Source organism: Protopterus annectens, chromosome 8.part0 (genome assembly GCF_019279795.1).
Source record: "Protopterus annectens isolate FY-2018-M chromosome 8.part0, PAN1.0, whole genome shotgun sequence".
NCBI lineage: Eukaryota > Metazoa > Chordata > Ceratodontiformes > Protopteridae > Protopterus > Protopterus annectens.
The window spans coordinates 230314750-230332695 of record NC_056741.1 but is presented as its reverse complement, the minus strand read 5'-3'; the positions used below and the strand labels follow the sequence as shown (position 1 = coordinate 230332695).

Genomic DNA, 17946 nt, shown 5'->3' with positions numbered 1-17946 from the left:
ATAGTCATATTGAGGGTAATATGATAATAATAATAATAATAATAATAACAATAATAAAACATCATTTGCATTTATGAAAACACCAAATCTGCATTATGTTTTTGTGTCTGTGTCACTCTAAGAAAGCTTCTGGATTTTTATTTCATGAGGCAACAATGTCAGCCTGTACTGCTTTCCATGTTCCTTAGTTAGTTATTGACATGAGCAAATAGTTGTGAATACCTAGATAACAGGCTGTGCAAGGGCATTGGCTAGATGAACACCTAAAAATGTTTGGATTGACAAATATTGCTTGCACGGTAGGACATCATATGCACATTCGTTGCAGTGCACATTTCATCACACAGGACATGTTTTGCAGGTTTAAGGTATAAAGCAATTTGTACCTGCTTTCAGAATGTTGTACATTCTATAGACCCATATTAGAAGAAGTGCAATGCTCATGTCATGGTATATTTAAGTTTAGTGATATAAAGCAGGTATAGATTGTTGTAGTCTGAAGCATGTGTAGTATACCACTGAAACAGAATTAAATCAACCTTCAAAAGGCACTGCATTAAATTAATTTAAAAAAATAAAAATGCATGCCAAATATACTTTGAAAATATTGCAGAAGAAGTGGTCTTACTGCGTTCTTATGTCTATGGTTAGACTGAATTCAGAATAATATACCTTTTAAACCTATTCTATACATTGGTTGTTTTTTTTTATATAATTCAGTTGTATCACATTAGAAGGGAATTATGAACCCTGATAATTAATCTAGTAGAATATTTAATTTGTGTTATAAGGTAAAAGGTACCAAAAGATCAGTCCTATTTATTTTAAATGAAGGTGCACATGTATCCCTTTAAGGAACCTGTAGTCTCTTACCTCGTATGAAGGGATCAGTGGTGGAACACTCAAGCAGCATTTTGAGGGTGTGGATGTCATTCTCCTTGGCAGCCTTAAATAAAGGAGTTTCCGCTATCCTGATGGGAAAAGAAACAGTGTTTCACTTGGTCAGAAATGAGATGTTTTGGAGAAAATAATAATAAAATTATAATAATAATAATAATAATAATAATAATAATATACTTTTTCTTTCTAATGTATAATGACACATTTATTTTAATATGCACTGTATTCAAACTCGGATTGATTTAGATTTTTCAAATAAAATATATATACAGAGTACATGACAATCCGTTTGTAAAGTTAAAATATAGGTTAGGTATGTGACTGTAAGCTTTGCAAATGGAAATCAGAAGAAATTTTCCCCAACTTCCATGGGTAGATTGTGTTTATAGCTTTTCAATTACTACAAAGAATTAGAAGGTCACACTGAAAAAACAATCAGCCGGGTATAACAACCCTGTGTTTGTTATGCTAAGTCAAACACTCTGCTTATGCTATGCTGACGAGGTCATAACAAGGCAGAAATATGCATATCCATAGCTAGTGGGGTTTGGCTTTATTGGCCTGAAATTGTCCATTAAAACGACTTCAAATGTAAAAGTCATGGGCAATCAGAATTGCCATATAGCTGAAACACCTGATGTTCTTATAGGTCATTTGCATATATCCCATGTGCCTCTGTTTCAGGAGGTTTGGGAGGTCACTCATTGGAAGTTCTAGCTTGGCTGGAGTTTTCTTTTAGTTTTTTTCTGATAGCTTTTCAATTACTCTGATAAATCTTTCTTATTAAATTATGGAGCACTATTGCACTCCCACTGCATTAGATTGCTTAACTCTGTAATTGTTAATCATCATACATCATCATCATCTTCTTTCAGCTGTTCCTGTTAGGGGTCGCCACAGCAGATCACCTGTTTCCATTTGTTCCTGTCCTCTGCATCTTGCTCTGTCACACCAACCACCTGCATGTCCTCTCTTACCACATCCATAAACCTTATCTTAGGCCTTCCTCTTTTCCTGTTACCTGGTAGCTTCATCCTTAGCATCTTTTTCCCAATATACTCAGGATCCCTCCTCAGCACATGTCCAAACCAACGTAATCGTGCCTCTCTGGCTTTGTCTCCAAGCCTTCCAACCTGGGCTGACCCTCTAATATAATTATTCCTAATCCTGTCCACCCTCGTCACATCCAGTGCAAATCTTAACATCTTTAATTCTGCCACATCCAGCTCAAACTCCTGCCTTTTTGTCAATGCCACTGTCTCCAACCCATATAACATAGCTGGTCTCACTACCTTCTTGTAGACCTTCCCTTTCACTCTTACAGGTACTCGTCTGTCACAAATCACTCCTGACACTCTTCTCCATCCACTCCAACCTGCCTGTACGCTCTTCTTCACCTCTCTTCCACACTCACCGTTACTCTGAACTATTGACCCCAAGTATTTAAACTCATCCACCTTCGCCACCTCTACTCCTTGCATCCTCACCATTCCTCTATCCTCCCTCTCATTCACACACATATATTCTGTCTTAGTCCTGCTGACCTTTATTCCTCTTCTCTCTAGAGCATATCTCCATCTCTCCAGGGTCTCCTCCACCTGTTCCCTACTCTCACTACAGATCACAATGTCATCTGCAAACATCATAATCCACGGGGACTCCTGTCTGATCTCGTCTGTCAAGCTGTCCATCACCATTGCAAATAAGAAAGGGCTCAGAGCTGATCCTTGATGTAACCCCACCTCCACCTTAAACGCATCTGTCATTCCCACCGCAGACCTCACCGCTGTCACACTACCCTCATACATATCCTGCACTACTCTTACATACTTTTCTGACACTCCTGACTTCCTCATACAATACCACAACTCCTCTCTAGGCACCCTGTCATATGCTTTCTCTAAGTCTACAAAAACACAATGCGACTCCTTCTGACCTTCTCTGTACTTCTCCATCAACACTCTCAGAGCAAAGATCGCATCTGTAGTGCTCTTTCCTGGCATGAAACCATACTGCTGATCACTAATCATCACGTCCCTTCTTAACCTTGCTTCCACTACTCTTTCCCATAACTTCATGCTGTGACTGATCAATTTAACCACTCTGTAGTTACTACAGCTCTGCACATTACCCTTATTCTTAAAAATCGGTACCAAAACACTTTTTCTCCATTCCTCAGGCATCCTCTCACTTTCCAAGATTTCATTAAACAATCTGGTTAAAAACTCCACTGCCATTTCACCTAAACACCTCCAAGCTTCCACAGGTATGTCATCTGGGCCAACAGCCTTACCATTCTTCATTCTATTCATAGCTATCCTTACTTCCTCCTTGCTAATCCATTGTACTTCATGATTCACTATCCCTACATCATCCAACCTTCTCTCCCTCTCATTCTCTTCATTCATCAACCCCTCAAAGTAATCTTTCCATCTCCTCAACACACTCTCCTCGCTAGTGAGTATGTTTCCCTCATTATCCTTAATCACCTTTACCTGCTGCACATCTTTCCTAGCTCGGTCCCTGTGTCTATCCAATCGGTACAGGTCCTTTTCTCCCTCCTTAGTGTCCAACCTTTCATACAACTCTTCATATGCCTTATTCTTAGCCTTCACCACCTCTCTCTTTGCCATGCACCTCATCTCCTTATACTCCTGTCTACTTTCTTCATCTCTCTGACAATCCCACTTCTTCTTTGCCAACCTCTTTCTCTGTATACTCTCCTGTGCTTCCTCATTCCACCACCATGTCTCCTTGTCGTCCTTCCTCTGTCCAGATGTGATACCAAGCAGCTTTCTAGCTGTCTCCCTTACTAGCTCTGCTGTAGTTACCCAGCTATTTGGTAACTCTAACTCTGTAATTGTTAATAGAACCCTAAAAATGACTGAGCATATTTTGAAGCAAGCATGTCTGTGTGTGTGTGTGTGTGTGTGGGGGCATAGTATATACTGAGGGGTCCCCTTAATAAAACTTGAGTGACTAAACCATGATGGACCTCAGCACTAAAAACAAATACCTGAAACACAAAAGGATATACACTCAAACTGTGTTTTTCCACATGAACAAACTCCTCTGTACCTCCTAATATGAGGGACTAGTTCCCACACCCCCAAACTAATTTTACAGTCTCACAAACAAAAGGAAGGATGAAGTCATCCAAAACAAATGAATCATTGTTAGTGGATGCATAGAAATCACACCTACAGTGATTTCCAATGTAAAATAGTCTTTACTGTTTTGATCCCCAGAATGTTGTGACTTGAACACCTGTCGCTTGGGGAAAGGAACTCTGCGACCAATGGAGAAGCTATTTTGGGCAATCATACCTTAAAAGCCAACATTATATATAGGCAAAATAATAAGTCCATTCAGGTAACTGTTAACGGAAAAAATGTTTTGCTAAGGGTTACATTATAGATTTAGAAATCTACATGTAGCATTCCCTTCTTGGGTAAGAGTCTTACAAAGCTAAACAAACATAATTAATGCAAAAATTAATAGTAAGGGTGAAAGATGTGCACTATTTACCAACAAGTGCTGAAGTTAGATTACGGGAGCAAAAGGTGAGTGGTTTAAGGAACATTAACGGGAGCACATACTGCAAAACCTCCCACCCAATCATTCATTATTGCTATTATACCTTGACTCAGCTTTTTGAATAAGTTTTATTGCTTTGTTGAGTACATTTTGCAGAATATGCTATGTCTTTTACTCATATTTACTTTATTTGAGATTTATTGAGTATTATTTGTTTTTGATATAATCTTATTTTGCTTATTTCTTCAGCATTTCTATACCTTTTTAGGAGCACTTTATACTCCTCATACATTCATAGGTTCATTGGTGTACACCAGGCTAATGGCCATTTGGGCCTTTATAAGCCTGGCCATGTAAAGCAAATGTGACCCACTAATTTGATTATATAGGGAGTGATTTACTGATTGCCTCTGTTCATCAAACACATGGCTGCTATGCATCATACTTTGGTGTATCTCTGTGTTCCCATTCATCACTGCATTTACCAGCCTCTGCCTTTTCCCCCAGACTATCTCCAATCTTAGGCTGGGGCCAGTGTGGGACCTAAGGGCATCAGGGGTGGGGGTGAGTCATGCTGTTAACTTCAGCCATGACAATTTTCACTTATGACCTACCTTGTTTCTCTCACACACTTCCATGTATTGTCCAAGGGGTTGGCGTGCAAAGGTGATGTGTGGTGTAGTGGTGTATTGTCCCACGTCTGCAGCAACTCAGCCAACATGACTGTGCTTTTTAATGAGCAGTCTGTTGAGTGTGTTTATTTCTTTGGATATATATTTTATTTTTTTTCTTTGACATTTCTGTGCTTTTTAATAATGCATCTAACTCAGATTAACCTACAAAATTTAATTGAGGGTCACATGGCATTACATTGCTTATACATCTTTAACTTTCTCAGTTCCTTTTATGAATCAGCATTGATCAGGCAAATTAACGATTACAAGTCTCCTATAGAATGTATTTCACTAAATATATCAAACAATTAGAAAGATCCTAAAAGTTTCTAACTAAAAAGATCACAGGCCTAAAGCCTTTATCTACCAGAGGCTGGAAGCTCAATCCCTTTATTTAATGTCTTACAGAATTTAGTGGAGACATTTCTGTATCAGTCATCCCATAATTAGAAATCCAGTTGTCCAGGACCTCATATAGCTTCACAAGTCCAGTATCAAGAACAATACTGGAACCAGTGGCCTCAATCTTCACTGGCAGATAAATAATGGGGGGATAGGTTTATAACTCAGCATCTCCCAGACATCTGGAATAACATATTATCTTCCTTTAAACATAACCCAGATAACTAGATTGGTCTTCACATATTTTTCCAGGACTGACTGTCATGGTCATCCCAGAAAAAGGAGGTATGACATGACAGAGGGTACTGGAAAAGTATGAATGGCTTAAGACTTAGTGACCTTGGAATATTTATCAGAATTTGTGGAAGTATGTCATGTGCCTGTAGTTAGGAAATAGTAGGTTCATCATTTTAAGCAGAGCAAAGACAAATAATCTTTATTAAGTACTGGTTTCTGCTTTCTGATTTGGTTCCAATTGTAGCCTGTAACTTTACATAGCTCTAAGCAATGTAAATACAGTGCTTTCAGAGTTATTTATCTGCTCCTTTTTCAATCTTTCTAGGATATGTGTTTCACTTCTGACTGTATTCTATTATTTTTCAAAGAGTTGGTCAATTTTACATGATATTGTAAAATGATATAGTCTTTTGAATGGATCCAGTATGTCTTCTCAAAACCACTAATTCACACATTGCCAGGAAACATAGGAAGCCCACAGTCTGAGTACATATATGGTCATACACATATACTCAGGACTGTGATATTTATGAAAAAATGAACCCCAAAATCTTGCCCCCCCCCTGCACTCTTGCTCCCTCTTACGTTATTAATCCCTTTCTGTGGTCACTGCACCTTGCGAAAGGAATGATCATCAATAGAAAGTAAAAAGCTTTCGTGCTGGTTTTCAAGAAGTCTGCAATCCCAGGGAATACCAAAAAACGAAGCAATCAAGCATAAATAACGGAGGAAGGAACAACAGTAAGCAGTCGCTACCTCAAGCTGACAAGACTGAAGTACTGTGATATAAGCATTCTGTTATCAAGCAGCAGCAGTTAAGCCATTTCTTAACTATTCTTTCACTTTCTGCTTTGATCCCTTCTTCTATTCAATGTCCAAGACAGCAATTTTGCAGGGATGAAGCCATAGTAAGACAGGCATTAGTTATGTAAATTATTTCTACAGGTATGTGGTTTCCAAAGTCTAGCATCAGAAGTATTACCAAACATTTCACTGACCCATTGACTGCTTTGGTGAAGAAACACTAACAATCAAAGTTAAACTTAGGTCAAGTCAGACTCAAATCTATCAGTACATCGATGATTGAGTGTGAAGTGCTAATTTGCTGACATTAGTTACTGGTTGTTATTTATTCTCTCTTGAGTAACACTTTAAGGCTAAGCTGTCCTGTTTTATCCTTTATTTCTTAATCATATTTACAATTCTTATTCACTGCATGCAATACTTTATACAAGGAATCTGAAAGGCACAAACATTTCTAAAATTTAGAAAGCTTGTGAAACTCAAAATCCTTCAAGAAAACTGTTAAAAATGTATAGTGAAGATAAAACAGACTGATTTAAATACACTTTATATAAAGAACGTGATTATTTCTAGAATGATGATACCTTAATTTATAAAGTTAATAACTGAAACTGGTTTATATTAGTTTAACAGCCACATTCATCAATCCACTTCTGTGTGCATCATTACCTTTTCCAGTAGGTTATTCAAACTTTACTGTCAAGTAGACTTGTCTGTTGATTGGCTGAATTTTGCTATTCATAGTATAGTATTTTTCTTTGAGACTATTGTGTATCAGTAATTCAAAATCTCATGTACTGCTCTAAGCACCGTGCATTCAAAATTAAACTTTAAATACAATAAAAGAAAATAAAGCATATCAAAATTACAAACATCATTAAAATATGAAAGAAATATGAGACTGCAAATATCCTTCAACGACTGCAGAATGTCATCTTCAGCTAACATATATAAACACAAAATGAAAAATATTGAATTTATCTACCATACATGAAGTTATGAATTGCTGTCCTCTACTGCATAATGATTTCATAAAGTAAGATACAGATAGTTCAAAAGTTTATGTATATATGTCAAAGCAGGGAGCCAACATTACATTTTCAGAAATTAGATTTCATATCATCATCCAACTTCTTAAAATCTGCCATGATAGAAATCAAATAGCCAGGACAGAAATATAAAACTCAATAGAGGTTAACTTTGTTGACATTTTGTTTTGTCAACAGTGTTAAGTCTTGGTTCATACTGACAAATATTTGCTTTATCTCGCATACATTTCTTGGAATATCCCTGCTGACCAAAAAAGGTAAGTGGGTCTGTATGCGGTTTGGGCATATGTGTTTGCAGGATAAGGTTAGGTTTAGGGTTAGGTAATCTTTACCACATAAATTACATCGCTATCCTAATGGCAATCAAAGCTAGACCTCAACACAGGTAAGTGTTATAAAAACAGCAATAAAAATTTCACCCTGTGTGACTGAGAGAGGGATAAAGCACTGGTGATCTAAGACTAACCAGAGGCTCAAATTCTTAATAGTGCAGTCAGAGAGGATCAGCATGTCTATCATGTGGGAAAGAGTGTTGGCTATCACCTTGTTCTAATGATAGAGCCTTGGCTGGAAAGTGGAGGCCCATCATGAAGAGGGGAGCTGTTGCTGGGAAAGATGGGCATATGGTAACCCCTGTCAGTGCAAGCAAGAGAGCACACACGCACAGACACGGTAACAGAGAAGGCCATTGCAGTGACTCACATGTTCATGTCACCAGCAGTTATGCCAAAATGATGAAAACACTCTCATTGCTGATATGCCATCCAACAAGAACACATGCACTATGCTACTGTGCACTGTTTACTTTGCAGCATCAGGGTCTGGAAGAATAACACCCATCAAGATGATTTTTGTGGATTGGTCAGTCTTTCATAAGCATGGATGTGATGATGAGAAATGAAGCAGTGTCATACTTGTACACACTGTAAAATAGTACTGTCACATTAAGAAAATGTCTATCCCAAAATGCTTAGTCATGTTTGCAATTGGTAGAGGTTATGTGATGAGCGATGAAGCTAACATCATTGTTCCTGTGCTGCCATTTTGTGTACTGCAGAAGTTGATGTTTTACTTTAAATGCTTGTGTTTCCTGTCATTCTTTACATCATCACTGAGCATGACTGTATAACCAAAGGTGTGCATCATGACAGTGGGGGAGGGTATAAATAAATTCCACAGTAAACAGCTTTTAAATATCTAGCTACACATTTACCTTCTGGTAATGAATGCAAACTGGGACTATTCCAAATAGAGCCACCATCAGAATATAGCATCCATATTGCTATCAAACTACATTGCACTATATGCACTACAGATGCTAGGAATGACCAATGAGCAGACAAACCAGGGCATAGCTGAATTCATAATCAGTGTGCTGCAGTGCTTGACACAGACCAATAAGTGTGCTGGTTACAGAAATATCTTTGCTGTAATCATACCAGTAATGCATGTTCCACTGCATGTTCATTCAGTAATGCATCCATCGTCCCTTTGTAATCCAGGCTTGAGGGGCTTTGCTCATAATAGGACTTTACTGACAAGTCATTTGTGAACAGCTGTTTTGTCCTTTGTAAATACAGTATGTGCATATACTGTACATGTAAATAATCTTCCCAAAATTCTAATGTTCCTACATATTTTTCATATCAAAGCTGTTGAAAAATATATATATTTTTAATTTTAAAAATCTGTAGTACTAACACCAGTTTCTTACACATGTATTATCTATTTTAATCAATCATCTTTGTCATTCTGTGTTGGATACCCCCATTCTTTATTGCCAGTCACCTGTCATGATTTGTCAGACCAAGACTACTAATTCTAACCAACATAATAATGAAGAATGCTTCTCTAGATATACTTGGGGTTAGAAATGGGCGTTCAGTACATGGATCATACCCACGGAATGTATTCCTAGAGTCTGCATTTGCATGCCAGATAGTAAAACTACTTAGTTTTGTGAATTATGCTAGTGTCATAATGATGGACAAGTCACATGATGCATGGGCCTTTTGCAGAATGTGACAATACATATACATATACATAAACACACAAATATATGCTAGTAAGGAACAAAACTGTGTTTTTTTGTATGGTCTTGTACAGATGAGACCCTGCTTTCTGGATCACAATACTAATTATTTGGAAAAAGTAACAAACGTCTAGCTCAAAAAATCTCTTTTACTGTAGATCTCCTACCAACACTAGCAGGATATACTGCTAGGGTTAGACAACATTACTAAATCATTGCATTCTTGCATTTGCTTGTGAAACAATTTAAATTACCAGTTCTTCAGGAATGACAACCTATTTTCTGACATTTAAATCATGTAGCAGGCTTATATATTAGACTTTTGATGTGGACGAGAGACATTGTTCATCGATTGAACTTAACCTACCCTCCAGATATTTAAAAATACTTTAAAATGAAGTTGAACATAAGACCTCTAACTCTTCAGTCCTGCATTTTGCATGTACTACTTTTTCTTCACAGCCACAAGTCAAAAACAAAAAACACCCAGACATACTTCACTATCATTGACTTTCATTTTGGCAACCATTTCAGGAGTTGGACTGTGGTGCAGCTCTACTGTTTATGGTTTATTTTTTTTATTATCCCAATAAGCTGCATTTGAAAGGCCACTATATTAACAATGTGCAAGTCTGGACTGTCATTGGTCTAATGTGTACAATTCAAACTAATCAAGAAAAAAGTCATTTGACTTACCTACCTTCTACCTTACCTACCTACTGTGGCCTTAGACTTTTCTCGATGATGGCAGCTCCATTGGCTTTCACAGCAAAATGTATTAATTTTCATTCTACAGTATTGTTCATGATCACCTTTGACATTTACAACTTATTTATTTCAAAATATCTCATACATTGAAGTTAAAAACAATAATACTAACTGAGATAACTAATGGCAAACTACTGCTAGGTGACCTTAAGTGTTATTCTATTTTAATGGAATGTACCTGGCTAGACATCTCCAGCAGCTGGAGAGATCACAGAGGTACCTAACCAAGAGAATTACTAGCCTCAAACAGTTGCCCTATGCAGCACAATTGAAAAAGCTAAGACTGTTCTCTGTTGCATACTGCGTTCTCAGAGGCGATCTCTGTCTAACGTACAGTGCCATGTCCAACCCTCACTATCACTCTTCAAGAGGAACCTTGATGAGTGGATGGGTAACAAAAATTTCACACCAGGGATTACACCAACAGCACTACTAGATAGGGGCCAAGGGTACTAGCTGCTAGTACAAGGGTCTAGGGAAATACTAAAGGGGCGGTGAATACCGCACAATGTGGCTGGGCTAATATATGCCTTCGGGCAGATAGCCCAGTACCAACCTATGAACCTATTCAAAGATACACTGCATTCTCAGAAGGATACACAAGTGGTATTCATAGAAACATTGCTTTCTCAGAAGGACTCACAAATGGTCCTGAATATTGTGCAAGGGAGCTGCAACTCAGAGAACCCTGAAGTGCTAAAACACTACCATTTACAACAAAGTAAAATATTTGCTGCTCAGTATTTCAGAGATATATGCAAATACTTTGCTATGTGGGTACAACATTTTCAAAATAAGCCGGAGAACATCTCACTGAGCTATCCTACTTCAGAAAATGCCCAGTGTGGTGCTTCAACAAAAGTCCATACTGTGAAACTTCCAAGTAGGGAATGTAGGTACATAATGCTTTTAGCCACTCACCATTCACTTACATAGGGAATCTGCAGCCTACAGAGATTCACTGCATGGTTATAGTCTCTGCTTTGCAACACTTATCTGCAATTAGAAAAACAAAGTATTCCACTATGGAAAGTGGTCAAACGGTCAGCAACAATTAAAATGAAAATAAATATAAAAACAGAGCAGGCCAGCCACAGCGGAAAATGAAAGCAGAAATTTTAATCAAGTAAGTGCTTTTGTACTCCTTAGAGCAATTCTTCAGACCAATTACAACACAAAACCAAAAACAACTCTTTAAAAAAATCCAATTCAAATCACATGATAAAATCAACTACAACAAATTATGTCATAAAATGAAACAGTCTCATGTAAATAAACTATGAGCCTTGAGAAAAGGCCAGGATACATGCCTGCTTGTACTCTAAGGATCCACTGAATTTTACGCTGCTCTGTAAAGTTCCTAAAATCTCACAGGCGTGCCCCTTCACCTAAAGGGGATCCAGTGTCTGTCAGCCTGGGATGACATGCTCGACAAGCCACGTTGCTTCGCTAGGGACGGCTTGCACCTGTCACCCTTAGGCTTTCGTATACTGGCCAAGGCTCTTGCCACCCCCATAGTGCCTTTTTTAGGCAAGGCTCAAAGGACAAACCCACCTCCATAGACAACCCAAATATAAAAAAACTAAAGGTAATGCTACTCAATTCCAGAAGTCTATACCTCAAGATGTACGCACTCGAGACTCTCCTCAGTATGGAGAAAATCGATGTCTGTGCAGTAACAGAAACCTGGTTCAAGACTCCTGAGAGCACCCCAGCACTACCAGGTTATAACTCATACCATGCGTTTCGGCCACAAAACTCGGACCAATGCACAAAAGGAGGGGGAGTATCTATATTCATCAAAGATACCTACACCTCCAGGTTAGTGGCACTGCACGAAGCATCGGAAACCATCCATGTGCAACTAACAGCGGGCAAAACTGCCTTTCAGTTTGTAGCCTGCTACAGAACACCCTCCCTATTACAGGAACCCCACTTGACATTCCTGAGAATACTGGAGAATATGAAGGTCTCTCCAAACTATGTTATTGGGTGACTTCAACTACCCAAACATTGACTGGGAAAACTACTCAAGCCCAAACACCCTCGCCCAACGGTTCCTTGAATTTATAAACTTTAACACAATGGAACAACTGGTCACCACTCCCACAAGAGGGAACAACATATTGGACCTGGTCATCACCAACATGGGGGCTCTATGTTCCACACCAGAGGTAAACCCCTCATTGGTAAGATCAGACCATAAGCAAATTTCCCTGGACATCCATATCCTGATATAAAAAGTATTGTGTAAGGGAAAAGCTCCCAAACTGGATGGTGTGGTGGTGTTGGGGGTGAATCCCTCATGTAAAACACTTATTTCAACTGTTTCTTTTGCAGAGACAGAATTGCTAAATAATTGTAGAATTAGTAGTTGCATTAGCTCCTTGCACTTATGATAATCCTTGATTCACTGGTGTAAGGCTCAGCTGATATGGATGTCCACTGAGCTATGATTGATGGAGACAGTGCTAATTGTTGTGTACATCTACATAACAATGTAATTGAGTGTGTGTGTGTTTGTGTGTGTGTGTGTGTGTGTGTGTGTGTGTGTGTGTGTGTGTGTGTGTGTGTGTGTGTGTGTGTCTATATATATATATATATATATATATATATATATATATATATATATATATATATATATATATATATATATATCTATAGGCTCAAATATCGAAAGTGAACTCCATCAAAACAAACTGCTGAAAAATACACCAAGGTAATTACACAGAATCATCCAACAAAGAGACAAAAAAACACTACATTGTCCCAACAGAAATTAATACACACCTAACACCACCTACATTAAATAAACTCCCACCTTAAAATCATTCAAGCACAAACACTCAAAAAAAACACAAACCAAAATGCAATTCAATGTTAGGAAGCTAAAAGCTTTCAAAATAACCAAAACAAGTTACTGTTTTAATTAAAGAAAACCACGCACGCCTGCAGTAAATCACATAAACTCGCACTCTGCCTTTAACTGATATATACCAATACAACAGTCACACAACCATGGTCAATATGGAACCTCTGTTATGGTGATATAGTTAGCATAAACCAAGTAGATTCCAGCAGCACTAAAACAGAACTGCATCTGACAAAAAAGCACAGGCATACTAAAGGCTGACAAGCTGTACAGATGATGAAATGCATGGCAACCATATCTATCTATCTATCTATCTATCTATCTATCTATCTATCTATCTATCTATCTATCTATCTATCTATCTATCCATCCATCCATCTATCCATATATCTAGGTACACACATTCAAACATACACATACAAATGCACGCATAAACATTCATGAGTACATGTGTTTTTGCTTTCACATGCAGAATTAATTTCTCCCTTTTGTGTACCAGTTCAACTAGCCATCTGCTGTTTGGTGTTATGTCATCTGCTTCTACCTTAAGTGTCCCTGGTATTGAAGCACCCTGTTTCATGTCTTCCTTTTGCTTTCTTTCTGTTGTTCATGACACAATGCAAAATGAAATATACTAAGTGTAATTCAAATGATACATAAAAAGTGTCATATTGTTCAGACCGTGGGAGGGTATATAAAATAAGTGACTTAACTATGGATAAACAACATTCATAAGGACTCTACTGTTGGTCTCACTACTGAACTGGACAAATTAACAACTTTAATTCACAGCACTTGAACACTTTTATAATCCCAGAAACTGTGTCTTTCATCAGGTGAGAAGGACCCATTCACTACACATGCATGTGAGGTATTGAAATACTTCTATCCATACACAAGGTTTCATTAAAACATTTGCACTAGCCTTGTCTGGTGAGCATAGGATTGTGGAGTTCATTAAAGAATCTGCACCATTTTTAATTGCTGCCCAGTGTTCATATCTGACAGTGACTTTGTAAAGCTTTTGAACTTCTCAGCAATGGCTGCCAGACATTTGTGGGCCACCTCTTGGTTTTGCTGAGTGAACAAATGATATAAATGGGATAACGTAATCGCCTCCAAATCCAGGGCAGGTAAAATTGATCACTCAGTAAGGATCTTGTGATGTTCATCATGTGATCATTGCTGTAATAGCCTTAGCTATATGGGTTATATCCTGACTAGGATATAACAGCCATCCAGCTTCCAAAGTTTAGAGGCACCTTCCGCACACCCAGAGAGTTGTGAGTTGGAGTAGAGCTGTAGAAAATCAGCAGTCTGGGTGCCAAGCCCTTCAGAGTTTTCCTACTTCTCAGAAACACTCTTCTTTTTGGTCTTTGATGATCAATGGTTGGTTAGCATTTCTCCATTGCTGTATTTGCTGGGCAGATAGGTTCCTTCCACAATACCAGAACTTTCAGAAATTATTTTATGACTAAAAAAGTACTTTCTTTACTGAAGCTGTTTGTTTTATGCTAGGAGTTTAATTTTTATTTGGATTGTCATTCAAGCTTTCTGTCAGTTGAGAGACTATGGTGATTTTATTACTTTTATTGCAAACTTTGTTTATTTTAACATACACTCTATATTTAGTGAGAAAAATTTTATAAGTTGTGTTTTATAAAAAGTGTATATAGTTCTCACATTCTTTCTAAGGTTAAAGCATTACCTTTTTGAAACTTAGCTTTTTAGAGACTGCTGCTCTCCATTGTACTTAAGGATGCTTCTTTCTCAGCTTTAACCTGGAACAATTTTCTCATTCCTCAGTTCTTCTTTCCTCCAGTTGCAAAGTGTAGAAAATTTCTAGATAGCCTTTTCCCCTTCATTGGACTATTATACTGCCACATCCACAGATAAGTGACTCTGCTGTGGCCATTTTTGGTTCTTCAGTCCAGTCATCTTCTTCTTGGTTTCCTCCGGGATTCTTTCAGCCACCATGGATCAAGGGTTCAACATGTTCTCCATGACTATTGGAGTGTCTTTGGATGGTATGGAAAAAACATTCATAGGTTCATAGATTCATAGGTTGGTACTAGGCTATCGGCCCTAAGGCCTATGCAAGCCTAGCCATAACAATTCCCTGGAAATTTTTCCCACAATATTTACTTCTCTGGGCCCCTGTCTAGCAGGGTGACTGACATGATCCCCGGGGTGAATTTTCTATCTCCCATCCAATCATCAAGGTTCCTTTTGAAGAGGGCCAATGAGGTGCTCTGCTTGACATGTATGGGCAGTCTATACCAGAGTATGGGGAGTCTCTGGGTCAGGAACTTATCCCTCCAGCATGTTTTGTTCATTGTGATGACTAGGTTTAGATCCCTGGAGCATGTGTCTCTGAGGAATTGGGATTTCTTTAAGTGCAGCATGTCCAACAGCTCAGGGTTTGACATGGCCTTGTATGTTAAGCAGAGATCACCTCTGAGTAGACGATATGCCACAGAGTATAGCTGGAGTTTTTTTAGATGGTCAGCATATGGCATCTGCTTTAGGCCTGTGATTCTTTTAGTGAGGTATTTCTGTGGCCTTTCTAGCTTTTGCAGATGTCTTCTGAGGTACATACCAAATGGGGCATTATACTCTATAATGGGTCTAATGAGGGATGAGTGCAGTTGGACAATGACCTCCTTTTTTCTGGATGAAAAGCCCTTAGTGATGAGGTGTGCCACGTAGAAGGATTTCCTGACTGTTGTGGCGATGTGGTCATCGAAAGTGAGACCACTGTCCACTTGTGTCCCTAAGTCTCTCATCACACTTTTGATGTTTAGTGTCCTGCCACCTATGTGGTAGTTCATGGGTACATGTTTTTTTCCAAAGGGGATGACTATACATTTCTTGGCATTAAGCTTGAGCCCATGGCTCTGGCACCAGGCATCTGTTTCTGTAAGGCCCTTTTGTAGAATATCCACATCACTTGGGGATTCAATAATGGCTCCCAGTTTGCAGTCATCTGCAGACTTTGTTATCCAGAGTCCCTTAATGTTGGCCTGTACTTCAGAGAAGTAGATGCCAAACAAGAGTGTTCCCAGGACTGAACCCTGAGGTACTCCACTTATCACTTGTCTGGAGCTGGATTTGGAGTCGGCTACTTTTACAGTCTGGGTTCTGTTAGTAAGCCAGTTGGCAACCCATCAAGTGACGTAGAGATTTATGCCCAGCTTAGTAAGTTTATCTATGATTCCAGAGTGGGGTATGGTGTCGAAGGCCTTGGCGAGGTCCAGATAGGCTGTGTGGACTTCCTTACCCTTGTCCACAGCTCTGGAGACCGATTCCAAGAAGTCAGTCAGATTCAGGAGACAAGATCAGCCCTTCACAAACCCAAACTGGGTGGGGTCCAGTGTCTGGAGGTTGCCAATGTCTTTGCTTATAAGTTTCATGATAATGCGTTCCATGCCCTTGCAGATCAGGCTTGTCAGACTGATGGGACGGTAGTTTCCGGGATCCAAGGTGGATCCTCCCTTGTGGAGCGGGATAACTGTAGCTGTGTGCTACTCAGTGGGCACGAAGTCTGAGGTGAGGCTATAATTAAACATGACACTTAGGTGGGGTGCCAGTTCATTTTGTAGTTCATGTAGTACACAGCCTGGGATGTCATCTGGTCCCATGGATGCTGTATTCTTAGCTTTGGAGAGTGCTGTTTCTACCTGTGTGGCTGTGATTATCAGAATTTGGCAATCTTTTGGTATTGAGATGGGCCCTTTAGGGGGTGAGAGGGGAGTGAAGTTTATTTAACCTTTGTTTACCTGTTGGACTTGGAAGAAAGAGCAGGGAATGCTTCTCTACCTAGCTGTACAGGGATGCCTATTCCCAGGGGTGATATCCCTGTAGGAGTCAGTCTGATTCTACGGAGATGCCTGTTAAAGCAGAAGCAGAAAGTTGAAGTTATCTTCTCCTGTCTCTGCTGCTTTACAGAGAAATAATTTCTGTACCTTAGCTCAAGGCTTTGTTCAAGCTTTTAACCCGTCACATGCTGGCTATTCTGTTAAAAGAGAAAGGAATTATCTTTTCTCTGATGAGTCCCAGATGATGAACAGGGAAATGACTGTGAGGGAAAAACTGTATATTTCATTTCAGGAAACTGATACTGATTCTAAGGACAGTATTTCTCTTGATAGTCCATTGGAAAAAAAAATCATTTTCTGAAACCATATCTAGGATGAACCAACTGTTTCAGTGGAAACTTGATATTCCAGTTTCTCTGAATAAATATTATGGTTTATTACAACTGGAGTTTCTTCTCCCTACTTCTGTTTCACCTATTCTTCCAACTTTTGTACATATATTTATTGCATTCTGCAACATGCCTGACAGCCAGCCTGCAACTATTTATTTATTTAACCTTTGTTTACCCGGAAAGTCCGACTTGGAACAAAGCCAATTTTCAACGGAGGCCCAGGGAGAAATGCTCCAGATGCATGTCTTTGTAATAACGGGAGAGGAAACCTACAAGAATGCAGGGAGGACATGCAGACTCCGCACAGAAGGCACCCCAGCTGAGAATCGAACCAGAGAACCTTTTGCTGTGAGGTGACAATGCTACTGCTGCACCACTGTGTCAGATAGCTTGTATAACGTTGTTCCGTCTTACACATTCTTATTTTCTAATGCCAGATCTGATCATGCAGCTTCTAAACA

At 38.9% G+C, this 17946-nt stretch overlaps 1 protein-coding gene across 1 annotated transcript in view; it reads right to left on the bottom strand.

The window, feature by feature from the left end:
- LOC122808719 (transient receptor potential cation channel subfamily V member 5-like) overlaps positions 1-17946 on the bottom strand; it is a 917417-nt gene that overhangs the window by 401698 nt on the left and 497773 nt on the right. Inside the window, exon 3 of the mRNA XM_044079711.1 lies at positions 874-971. Within this exon, the coding sequence (XP_043935646.1) occupies positions 874-971 (98 nt within the window). The remainder of the gene's footprint in view (positions 1-873; positions 972-17946) is intronic.